General features: G+C 39.5%; 2 protein-coding genes across 2 annotated transcripts; both read left to right on the top strand.

Moving 5' to 3' along the window:
* Window positions 1–1138: 1138 nt before the first annotated feature.
* Window positions 1139–8641, top strand: prkab1a (protein kinase, AMP-activated, beta 1 non-catalytic subunit, a). The gene is made up of 8 exons (XM_058064467.2): window positions 1139–1260; window positions 1885–2073; window positions 2349–2515; window positions 2591–2684; window positions 2771–2885; window positions 3100–3233; window positions 3944–4012; window positions 5822–8641. The coding sequence occupies exons 2-8, from the start codon at window positions 1924–1926 to the stop codon at window positions 5897–5899; spliced, it is 807 nt and encodes a 268-aa protein (XP_057920450.2). The 5' UTR covers window positions 1139–1260; window positions 1885–1923; the 3' UTR covers window positions 5900–8641.
* Window positions 8642–9047: 406 nt separating this feature from the next.
* On the top strand, window positions 9048–11579 carry LOC131116343 (phospholipase A2, minor isoenzyme-like). Its single transcript, XM_058064468.2, has 4 exons — window positions 9048–9983; window positions 10052–10199; window positions 10280–10413; window positions 10485–11579. The coding sequence occupies exons 1-4, from the start codon at window positions 9935–9937 to the stop codon at window positions 10601–10603; spliced, it is 450 nt and encodes a 149-aa protein (XP_057920451.2). The 5' UTR covers window positions 9048–9934; the 3' UTR covers window positions 10604–11579.
* Window positions 11580–13162: the final 1583 nt, after the last annotated feature.

Consider the following 13162-nt stretch of genomic DNA (forward strand, 5'->3'; position numbering starts at 1 on the left):
GCAGCTTACACGCTCCCTTTGCGTCCCGAAGATGTTAGAGGGCCGTCCAGGGAGTCGTCATTACATGATAGTGTTGAGGAAAAACTGGTATCGTTAGGTAATGGTACGTGGGCACGGAGCAAAACAAAGATGACAGAATGATTTCTTTCAGAGCTGGTGCAACTTTCTTCTGCCGACTGTGAGGGAATGGAACCGACTGTAATGGCCTGCACCCCGACTGAGAACAAACAACAGGCACACATTTAATTGTTCCACCTGGATTATATCCATAATAGCTGCTATAGAACATGTTCTGCAAGGCATTTTCACAAGTTTAGTTGCAGAAGATGGGTTTTATATTAAATACAGAGTAGTTCCAGTGTAACATTATGTGTCTAATTAGATGTGTTGCATATCCTTACAGCGATGGGGCTTTTTTTAATTAATGGGGGTTGGTTTTGTGTCACATCTAGTGTTGGATAGTCCTGCAAATGTTGGTATCCATCAGATACCAAGTAAATACAGAGTGAATAGAAGTATTGCTGATACCAATATTTTTAATTTGACATTTCTTCAGATCACTTAATAGTTATTATTATTATTAGTGATTTATTTAATTTTATTTATTTAATTAATTTTATTTCTGATATATAAGACAAACAAACATCAACAAATACAATTATTATTTAATTTCTTTTTATTAAATACAGTGCAGTCGTATGAGCAGAAATGAAGTGAATACTACACAATAAATAAATAATTGAAATCATTTGGTTCTCTACCCAACAAAACCAGAAAAAGACGATAACTGAAAAACATCGATGTAATTCGGCTACTGATATGATGGCCGTTATTGACACCTTCGACTTTTGTTGCTTTGTGTTCATATTTTTGTTAAACTTAGATATCTGTCTATTTTGAAATACAGAATAAGTACTGCGGAGCTCATGGGGTGCAAGTTTACCTATGCTGCCATCTAGTGTCAAACAAACACATTACAAGTCATTTACATTTCAACCGTAGTATTTGTTTTAAGTTCACGAAAACGCACTAACACAACACAAAAATTCAAAGAGTTAACATAATAATAATTATTAGAATAATAGCAGCAATAATAATAATAAAGCTTGTTGAATACTGCGATAGTTATTGCTTGGACATAAAAGTGCGCATGCGCAAGATGTAGGTCGGAAGTGGACGTCAAATGTTTATGTTTGCTTTCGGCTGAAATGCGTCTAAACAGCTAAGACGCGGGATTCTATCATTACTAAACATACACAGGTAAATTAATATATTTACCGTCTGATTGTACATGTGCTATTTTTTGTAGAACAGCTTCTAGGTAATGACACAAACTGGTACCATACGCTGATGCTCAGCGTTAAGACGCTAGCTTGCTGCTACACTTCTAACGGTACATTGCATTGTTCATGTAACTACAGTAATGTCATTTGTTTTGCAACACGTGTTTAAGTTAAGACTATTATATTATGAAAATTAATGTACTTAATTCATCGACTGCGGATGCGGTCATTACCGTATTGTTTGACAATGCAGTAGTGGAGAATGAACATGGTTCGTGCAAGTATTGCAATAATGTTAAACCCGAATCTGCAAACCCGATTGTTATGTCAGGATCATTTTTGAGGTCATCACAGCAGGGTGGGTGTTGTGTTAGCTGCAGGGAATATAACCAAAAGCACTAGTACACTCTAGAATCACATCAATAATATTGTCATTACTAAAGTATTAGTTCATGTGTATTATAGATTTTTACCAAATGTTTTTTTTTTTCCATTTGGGCAATTGACTGAATTGCAGCATTATTCCCATGATTGTTCTGTTTAAGCCGCAGGTGTTGCACGCCCCATTCTTGAGATGATTATTTTCCTTTAAACTCTGCAGCGTCAGTGACCTTGAAGCAATCAGCACAGAGGTGACGGCATGGGGAACACAAGCAGCGAGAGGGCCGCGATGGGCCACGGGGAGAAGGCCCTGCGACGGGACAGCAGGGGCACAAAGGATGGCGAGAGGCCCAAAATCCTGATGGACAGCCCAGAGGATGCGGATATTTTCCATGGGGAGGACATAAAAGTAGGACAAGTCTTTACATCGGGGGCACACACTATGTGGACAAATACGGACCCTTAGTGAGGACCAGTGTAGCTATGCCCGACTATGTACGCTTCCGCTATGTCCACGTGACTAGTTCTGGAGCAAGTATCATATTTATGAACAAAATTGAACTGAAGTGTCATAAACAAAGGACCACCTGCAGTGTATTTTCTGTTATTTGTAGCAATTAAAATTTTGTATTTGCTCAAGAAGGTATGAAACTATATAGCTAACTGACTATATGGTCACTGCAGGCTCCCTTAGAGAAAGAAGAGTTCCTTGCATGGCAAGACTTAGAAGCGGAAGACAAAGGGCCAACTTTAAACCGTCCAACTGTTTTTCGCTGGACTGGTGATGGCAAGGAGGTCTACCTGTCTGGATCCTTCAACAACTGGGCTAATAAGATTCCTCTGATTAGAAGGTAACCAGATGTCCCGAGCTCACAGTGAGAATTTCAAGTGCTTACCTTCTCTCTTTCCCTCGTTATCTGTTAAAGTCAGAACACCTTTGTGACCATTGTGGGACTACCTGAAGGGGAACACCAATACAAGTTTTACGTGGACGGCCAGTGGACTCACGACCCAGCAGAGGTCTGTGATGAAAAGCAGTAAAAAGCAATTTCTTCCCATTCCTTTTTTATTGTTTTGTTTTTGTTTGTTCTAATTTTCCCTGACAGCCCGTTATCACCAGTCAGCTGGGCACAGTCAATAATATCATCCAGGTGAAGAAAACTGACTTTGAGGTATTTGATGCTCTTATGGTGGACTCGCAGAAGTGCTCCGACATGTCAGGTGTGTTTATTCCCCTCCATTCCAATATGCATGTAGACAAAAATCACAACTAAGAGTATGAGGAAGCTGATAACCCTTGTTGTTTTATGAGTCAAAATGTTCTGCACTTAAAACATTTCAGTATTCTGATCAGATACAACTATACCTTAGTAGTATCTGGGATGCCATGGAGTGTTTAACTACTCGACACATGCTGCCTCTCCTCCGTCATTAGACCTGTCCAGCTCTCCTCCCGGGCCGTATCACCAGGATGCTTATATTCCAAAACAAGAGGAAAAGTTTAAGTCTCCACCGATACTTCCACCACACCTGCTCCAGGTCATCCTCAATAAAGACACCGGAATATCAGTAAGTTGCAAAAGCAGCAGCACATCAATGTGTTGTTGAAGCTGGGATAGGCTCCAGCATACCCCCGCGACCCTAATGTGGATGGGAGTTAATGGATAGATGTATGGGTTGTAGATCAATTGGAGGTATGATTTAGAAAGGATTTTTCCCCACAACCTTTCTTCAACATAATGGTAATTTATTGACAGTCCCTAGTATAAAGCAAGCTCACTTCACCATGACACAGCAGTCCAGGCACAGTGAGGGGGAACTTTCACTGTGGCTGCAGAGCTGAATATCCAGCGTCCACTGTGAAAGTATTTTCACCACGGTACACCGCAGACATGTCTGCATGGCAGTGTTACGTTTTCTTCTTCTTGCGAGTGTCACGTGACAAGCAGCTTTGAGGCACATTGATCAGTTAGCAATGCACAAGCAATACTGACTCATCAGCCACCTCATTATGTACGTACACCTGCACAATCTAATGAGATATAGCTATAGCAAAAGAGGTTCTTTAATAATGCTCAGAGAGCATTAATACATTTAATTCAAATATAATTCAATTAAATCATATGAACCAACTACTAATATTAAAGTGACCAGCTTTACTGGTCACCTTTGCAAACTACAACCACAATAATGTCTTACTAAATGTGCACATGTAATTAAAGATTTGTTACAAGTAGAAAATGCTCAGTGATTTACTGTTTACATTGTTTTGTGCCCAGTGTGATCCTGCACTCCTGCCAGAACCAAACCATGTCATGCTCAACCATCTCTACGCACTTTCCATTAAGGTACGGTCTAATTCCTGCGGGGAATTGTTTTTGTTGTTGTTTTGAAGCAGACGGAGAGACAATGGTCCTTTTTTATATAGTCACCAGAAAAATAAAGTAGACATACACGCCAAGATAAAAATAGAACACAGTTGATTACAGGAAATAAGGAAGGAAAGCAAAACTAAATAAACACAGACACACTTGTTCCATGTTCCCACATTCCCAGCTGAGTCATTCTTCCCTATCAGTAGCCAGCTGCTCAGACAGACACTTTTCCACTTGGCTTCGTCAGTGCCAGTAACGTGTGTTTTTTCTTCAAAGCGAAACAGGTGTTTGATCGCACATACAGTATGTAACTATGATCAAACAGTTGAGCGTGAGCTTGGTAAAACGATGAATTATAAAATAAAAAGAAGATAAAATGTGAGCTAAATCAAACAACCTCAACATGCTGTTTATCCTCAAGCTCTATGATGTCTTTTTAACATTTTTTTTATGGTTTCTGGTGTAACTTTAGGTCTGAATTGCATCTCAACAGCTACATGTTGACCTACACATTCTGTGGAAATAGACACACAATCGACACTGTACACTTTTCTTTTACTTATACAAACAACTGAATGAGTTGCTGGCACTAGCATTATTCAAGCATGATTAAATACATTAACAGACTTGCTAACCTTGAAGAAATTTAAGTATAATACCATATATTCAGTAGGGTATAGAATAGAATACCTCGCCTCTCATGCCTCGGACATCTCGTCCTACAATATGAGAAGCACTGGTTTAAAGGATTACACGATTATGCTTTTCCCTTTTTCTGACCCATTAATGTTGTATTCTCATGTGAAACGATGCCAACGTGTCAGCTACTGAGCCCTAAAAGCAGGTTTGGATGGCTCTGTACGCTTTTGTAACACCAAGTTCTACTAACGTCACTGCAACCTGGACTTTCTTATATGGGCATGGCATTTAAGTTGAGTAATGGCTGCCAGGAAATATTTTTTTTCCGGTGTGAGGCAAAGCTAATTTTATTTAGCATAGGCAAGCATTGGGCGGAATTGTTTGGAGTTTCTAATTCCCAGCCAGCCAAGAGAAAAATATGCTCATCTGTCAACGGCACTTCACAAGTAATTGGACAAAAGGGGTTCGGCAGCCATCCATAATTCCTCGGGAGCACTTTGGAGTGTGACCAATTACAGCGGAGGGGGCTCAGCCGGAGGCGTGCCTGGAAGAGACACAGGAGTGGAGGCAGGAAAAGGAGTCTGGAAGATCTTGAAAGCTTTCTGCGCAGATTATAGTGTGTAGCTGCTCTGTAGGAGTCCAGAACTCAATACAAACACCCAAAAATAGATCCACTTTAATTATAGCATTTTTATCACACTGTTATGACGACAAATAGTATTTTTTTAACTGCTATCTCTTAGCCAGATGCAACAAAATATTATTATACATGTGTCCTTGAAATGACAATGATCTATGACGACATATCTTTTATGAGGTTGTCCTCTCATTTTGTGCGACTGCTGTTCACATGAAACCCAGTAAAAAGCCATCTTATGAACTAGCATGAGAGAGGCCAAAATAAATTGTTCTAATTGTACATTAGTAGGAGTTATAAAGTTTTCATTAGCAAAAGCATGATTCTATCATTTGTTTTGGCAAAATAATTCCAAGCATTTTTTACTCTTAATTCTCACAATCCACTGATCTGTAATGAATAATATTTTATATACAGTGCAAGACTAACACTATTCTTTACTAATATCTCAGATATTATCCCAGCTACAGAATGAGTAATAGCTTTTGTTTTTCTTTCTATTGTAGGATGGAGTAATGGTACTCAGCGCCACACATCGCTACAAGAAGAAGTATGTCACCACCTTGCTATATAAACCCATCTGACCGCAGACCATGCCGCTGTATTGACAAATTAGCTCAAGCAATACCAGTCTACCTAAAGACAGATTCACCTCACCACCTTTAATTGACTGTTAGTCAACTCATTTGAATGGCCTTCCTCAGGAGAGAGAGTTGGACATCAGCTCACAAAAAGTATTTACAATTCGGCAAGTACTATAGTAAAATGTTGTGAATGGGATGTGTAGGAGCGCTTGTTAAAACATGATTCAGAAAAGACCTCCATGGGATAAAAATGGCAAAGTCACTAATCGTATTATATTATACTTGTTCAAAAATGATTATTGTTGAAAGCACTTATGAAATTCTTCTATTTGTTTAGGCTGATCACTCATCGGCTTATCTCATAAAGAGATCCCACTAAATAGCCCATCAGAGCCTTAACATTGGTACTTTAACACGTTACAATTAACTCAGTAATTTGATGTATGCACATGAGATGTGTAAAGTACAGATATGTATTTTTTCTGACTATAAGTCACACTTTTTTCATAGTGTGGCTGATTCTGGTACATAAAGTTAGGTGCGACTTGTATGTATAGAAATATATACAGTATGTATATTGAATGATATGGCGCACATCAGACGCTTTTTGTCATGAATGTTGAATTATATTTATAGGATAGCTGTGTGGATTGACAAATGTGGTATTTTTAGACAGCAGTGTTGTCTAATTCATTGGAACACTAATTGCAGTATGTCCCGCTTGGAAATTGTAGCTACTAGGTCAGCCACTGAAAGTTGTATATTGTATTTTAATTCAAAAATTATGTTTTGCTGTTAAAATTCAGCTGTTCAATATGTGTCTACACACATATTGATCTAGATACAGCCCACGTGATCACAACAGCGTGTGCTAACTCTGTTTAACACGTGAGGTAACAATTTTTTTTGTTAATGGCCAAAAAAGATGTTGCAGTTGAGTGCAAATCTTGTCATGCACGAATTTCCTGTGTTGGGGAACCGGGGAAGTTTAATACAACCAAACTCATCACACATTTGAAGCAGGAAATTCCTACAGGATCATTCGCTGAAAGAGAAAATATGAGCAGCCCCTAAAAAAATCATCATAGATGATCATAGATACTTGTAAATGTGACTTACAGACCAGTTTCTTTTTTTTTTTTTTTTTTTTACTTATGCGACTTATAGTCCGGAAAATGTGGTACTTGGTGTGGAGTATGAAACTTCACACCCCTGCATTACCATTTACACATAGTAATACCTGAAAAGGAAGTGTAAAGGGTCTAGTAACTCCATAATTTACCTTTCTTTGCAACCTTATCTGCTCTGTAACCATATAAGGCATTCAAAACTCAAGGCACCTCAGATGTAACCTCTTTCGTCTCCATTAGCATGATAATGTCAGACAAAGAAAGTCATGTTAAACAAGGGAAATGTTGGACTGCAGTAGCTTGACACTGTTATTATTCCATTGCCTTTTTCACATATTGTTTGTAAGAATGGCACAACACTCATTGTGAAGCATATTTAAGCATATATATTTTATTTACTTAGGTTGGTGATGTGATAAGCTGCACATTCTTATTTTTAGAGCCACATTTTAGGACTTGTATTTTGCACGACAATCATCATTAATGTAGAGTGTCTGCACAGTAAATTCACTGGAACTCGTTAGGATTTTGGACAAAATGTAGAGTAGAAACATAGATATTTTTTGGAGGTTGTATGCTGCAGCAGAACTTTCCTTCCAAAATCTTTATAGTCTTGCAAAAACATTTTTACCCTGCGGCACGTGGAGAGACAAAGCTTCATGGAATTCATCGTCATGACACTGATATATCATTGCATAATAAAAGTAATAATAATATACAGGTACAAATACCTGTGATTGGCTGGTGACCAGTCTAGGATGTACAGCTGGCATAGGCTCCAGTACCCCCGCAACCCTCATGAGGATAAGCGGTAGAAAATGAATGAATGAATGAAGGTACAAATACATTCCAGGATTTTGAAAGGAACGCCATGAAGTAATAAATAAGCTGCTATACTATATCCAGTATGCTTGATGAATGTTTCTGGAGAAATAAATAAAAACGACCTTTCTTGGCCAATTCATTATTCATGAATACACGCACAGAATATTTCCATGTATGAAGGAGCACCCGATACCCGGTCAGTATGATCAGTTCCTTATTTTGTGAGTTTTAATCAATGTTAGTCGGGGTTATATGCTACTGTTAGATATTAATATTGCTGTTATTTATTAGTAACCTGTTATATTGTAACCTGGCCACTAAGCAAATGACACTCAAAATCTTGCATACATTATGCTGCCATGTTCACTAATTTTATTAAAGATCACATTCTAAAATGCGCTTTGTTTGGTGTTAAACAAACATACACTCATCTAAAAGATTTTTCCCCTGATTGTTTTCATATACTGTCTATTCAGTGCAAAACATTCTTTCTTACAAAGGCATTTTATTAAAATCAACATACACTCCTTCTTCCAGTGTGAATCTCTTTTGATATAAAGCCAGAGACAGACACACCACAAATAAAAACAGTCTAACCTCCGTGTGTTTTAACAGCCTGAACCCAGGATTTAATGACTCTACACTCAGGGGCCGATGACTGATGTACCGTTTCTACACTACTTATTTTTACCTTATCTTCGTTTTTTTTATCTCATATTTCCTCTGCTTACCTGTAAATCTACATCAGCTACTGGATGCTTGAATTTCCCTCAGGTTCAATAAAGTATTTACACTCAAAAAATGAAACAAAACACTTGTATTTGCTCTTGTCTTTCGTGAGCTCAACTCAGCACATAAAGTCCATTTCTCTCCAATATTGTGCACAAGTCTGTCTAAATCTCTGTGGGGGTGATATGTCAAATGAGGGTGGCCAAAATAAAAGGCCAGTCTTGCTCACTGATGGGACCTGACCTCCAGTGTCCTCTTCATCCTGCAGGTGTTTAATAGGTTTTCTTGTGAGGCTTTGGTGACGGTCAAAATGGAAAGTCTCACTTTACTTCACACGTCAGGACAGTATTGACTTCATCCATCAAAACGTTTAAACACACAAACAGCACATGGAGCCAGTTATTATATCATGTTAGTCAATTTTATATATATAAAAAAAGTTAAGCACAGATATTCATAAAAAAAAATAACAGTGATTCGTAACTGGGATTAGCTCCGATTAGCTGTTCGTCAGGACACAGGGTGGTCCTCGACCCCAATAAAGACCTTTATTACTGGTGCCGACTGCAATGAACTGGGGTGCTGACACTGGAGTTTCAGGTGGTGCAGGGTCATCAAACGGCATCTGGGTTCATGCAGATGTTGCAGCAGGCATGCCCTCATGACTGAGGGCTCTCTGTGTGGGTTTTTCAATGCTGCAGTTCACAATGCTCGCTTGACCAAGGACTTCCTCAGGGAGAACAACATCATTCTTTTGGACCATCCCGCATGTTCCCTTGATTTAAATCACATATAGTGAACATTTGGGACGGATGGCAAGGGAACTTTATAAAAATGGCCATTAGTTCCAGATAGTTGATGCCCTTCATGAAGCCATCTTCACCACTTGGAGCAGTGTAGCCATCTGGAAACACTCGCATCAAGCACTGCCAAAGCAATTTTTTAAGTGGTTAACAAGAATGGTGGAGTTACTCATTACTGTCCTTCTGAGAATTTTTTTCTTCTGGTATGGAGAGTTTTTTGTAATTTTTTGAGCGATGGTCTTAAACCTTTGATCAGCCTATTTCAATACATACATACTTTTGTCACACTATCCCTTCTTGTTTTGCTTAATGTTGCTCTACTTAAAAGTTCATTAAGATCCAAATATGTAAAAGGTGAATTCTAGCTATTTTCAACTGGTCCTAAGATTTTGATCAGGTCTATAGGTTGAACTCATTGTGCATTGTGAGGCGTGCGACCCTGTGCCGTATGAACAGCTGACATTGCAGATACCAAAGTCCTTGACTATATAAAGGTGGTCTGATGTGAGAGTCGGTGCAACTCTGTGACTAACCTTTAGGCCGTCAGGATGAACGCCCTCCATGCTCTGCTTCTCTTGGCTTTAAGCCTCTCTGTTGGTAAGTAGCTGCTTCACTACATGTGACTGTTTGTGTAAACATGACCACGTTCATGTTGTGCCTTTCAGCTCAGTCTCTGAATTACAAGGCTCTCAGCCAGTTCAGGAAGATGATCCTGTGTGTGATGCCTGATAGCTGGCCCGTCCTTGACTACGCCGACTACGGCTGCTACTGTGGAAAGGGTGGCTCGGGCACACCTGTGGATGAGCTGGATAGGTCGGGCTCCAATGTTGCAAAACATTGTCAGATAACAAGAAACTTAGACGCCTGTATTACATTATCTTTTACCTTTACAGGTGCTGCTACGTGCACGACCGGTGTTACAGTGAAGCCATGCAGCACCCAGACTGCTGGCCCATTTTTGACAACCCATACACTGAGTACTATCACTACAGCTGTGATAAGGACAACAAGAAAGTCACCTGTGGCAGTAAGTGGAGCAAAACAAAGAGATCTGTCTGTTGAATGGGTTCTTTACATTTATAATGTTGGAATTTGCAGATAAAAACGACGAATGCGAGATGTTCATCTGCGAGTGTGACAGGAAGGCTGCAGAGTGCTTTGCCCGGTCGCCATGGAACCCCGAACATGAGCATCTGCCAGGTCACCTGTGCAATTGAGGACCTCTGCAAACTGATTCCTCAACCATCTAGAAACACAAATGATTGGAGGTAGTAGTAGATTACTGTCACTTCTTTATGGTGCATTTTGTTGTTCTGTGTAGTTTACACACAAGCTTTTGCCCCTCACCGAATCTGGTTTTATTAAAACTAATGTCACACATGCTCATAATGGACTAACTTATTTAATAATGTATTTAAAGCACTAACCTATATTATTTTCACTGTGCACAAATCTGGCCATCTTCGTTGAAGCTCAACATGAAGACTATTTATTTAAGACAACATTTGACGGTGTGTATCATTAGCCAGATAATAAAGTTGCAGTTGCAAAACTAAAAAAGGTGTTTTTTTTCCCCATCTGTCTTTCTATTGAATAGAACACTCACTGTAAAGTCAACCCTTAAATAACATTGGCAAAAACAATATTGCATCTCATTAGATACACTTGCACATGATCTATTTTTGTGTCTGGTCCTTCTTGAAGTGGAGATGGGAAGGCGGTATATATTTATTAAAACACCATAACAACACAGCCATAAAAAAAGCCATACAGTAATTGTGTCATGTTTAGTTATGATTTGGTGACCTCATTAAAATACAAAATAACACAGAAACAAGGGAAGTACAAATCAACAAAAGACTGGAAGGATTTCCCTTATTTTCTGGCAAATTTTTGATTGGTATGATTAAAAATTAAACTGCTGTGCCCCGCAGTTCCGTCAACCGCAGTTGGGGAGCAGCATTACGCCCTCAAACAGAGAGAACAAACTCAAAGCACAAACAAGGAAACATGGTTTAAAAAATGTACTACATAAAAAGGTTTGTCACACCTGTACGTTTCTAAAAACTGAGGTCTTGTACCTGATGTGTGGCCAGTTGGCATCAAACAAACTCAACATGAAACAAATGTTCCACAAATGTGTGAAAATATGTGGTTTCTTTGTTGTAACAATGCTTCTTCTGCTAGTTTTATTTTGCTGCTGCTGAGACTCATATTTTGAACTTTCAGTACCCTGAGACATTTGTCAGAAATACCTGCACTGGGCCCTGACGTGTGCGGGAATGTTCCACATTGAGGCCAAATGCTGCCTAAGGAAGTTGGATTGCAGGCTCAGAGTGTGGATAAGACACCAGGTTACTACAAATTCCTTACACTAGCAATGATCATTGAGTTTGGGTTGTACTGCGAATTTTGGAAATGGCGTCGGGGGTTCAGAGTTGTGTTTGAGCTTGCTGCTTGTGAGATGGATTATTGTGCCTGTTAATTGATATAATTCAAAGCTGCAATAAAAACCTGTTGTTCTGGCAATCAAGTCAGGTGCTTGTTCTACTGAAACTACCCTTGATTTTGATACTTGATTTTTTTAAATAGATCCGCCCACTCCTAATGAGCTGACTTTCTTTGGGATTTTGGTTTGGAAAAATACTTACCACTGTAACAGCTCAGCTAAGCTCATAGGATAAAAAGGAGCTTTCTATACACTCGTGTAGGGACTGACGCTGCCTCGTGATAACTCCACCTTTACATGCGTGAACAGGCCTGCACATTTTTACTGAGAACACAGCGACCCCAATTCCCGCAAAACGACAAACGCACTCAGCCAAAGCATAAATCATTATAGACAAGTTATAAATGAGTACCTTAGTGTCCCATCATTACTTCTGTTGGATACTTATATACACTTTACAGTGAAGGACATTAATAAACTGCCCCGTACTGGCAATCTCTCAGATAAACCTTCCTAAGCATACACTGCCATCAGGGAGAGTGTAAAGTGTGTGTGCCACATCGCCCAGGGCTTGCTCCAGTTCCATGACTTTTCCTGTCAGGAATGCATGATGCAACAGATGAAACAGACACCGGGACACCGAGCCTTCAAGCCAAACAAAGTATGTTTGTGAAGAGGAGCATGTGCAAGGAGAAAAGAAGCCAGTGTGTGTTTCTTTTAAAATATACTCTGTTTACTGATATTGTACATCGGCTTTATTACTCATGTTGATGTCATTTTCCCAAGAAGACCCCTGCAGGGCCTGTGTGTGTGTGTGTTCACTCAAATATCCACCTTAAAGGGGACCCATTATGCTTGTGGACTCCTATAGAGCAGCTACACACAATAACCTGCTCAAAAAAAATTATCGATTTTCCAGAATCAGGACCTATTCCAGCTGTATTTCCCAACAAAACAATTGCGGGGAACACCCACTCCGCTGTGATTAGTCACACTCCCAAACTACTACTGCAAATAATACTTTTTAATGTAGTGGGTATAGAGCTGTTCTCTCCACCTCTGTGGACCCACAGCGTGTCAGACATTAATTTACCTTTCCCGGTGAGTGCACGCTCTTTCTGACTTCAGCAACAGTTTTGCGGATATTTCACATTTGCGTTCATGACAGTCCGGTGTGAAATGCTGTTGACAGATATTTATCTATTGCTGCAATAACTAACTACAATAAATTCTGCCTGAGCTTGTTTCGTAAACAAAGAAGCAGAGCTTGGGGGAGGACAGAGTGTGTCTGGCAGACAGCCACGCCCATAAAGGAAATTCGCTCCTC

Source organism: Doryrhamphus excisus, linkage group LG10 (genome assembly GCF_037039965.1).
Source record: "Doryrhamphus excisus strain RoL-2023G ecotype Guam linkage group LG10, RoL_Dexc_Guam_v1.1, whole genome shotgun sequence".
Taxonomy (NCBI): domain Eukaryota; kingdom Metazoa; phylum Chordata; class Actinopteri; order Syngnathiformes; family Syngnathidae; genus Doryrhamphus; species Doryrhamphus excisus.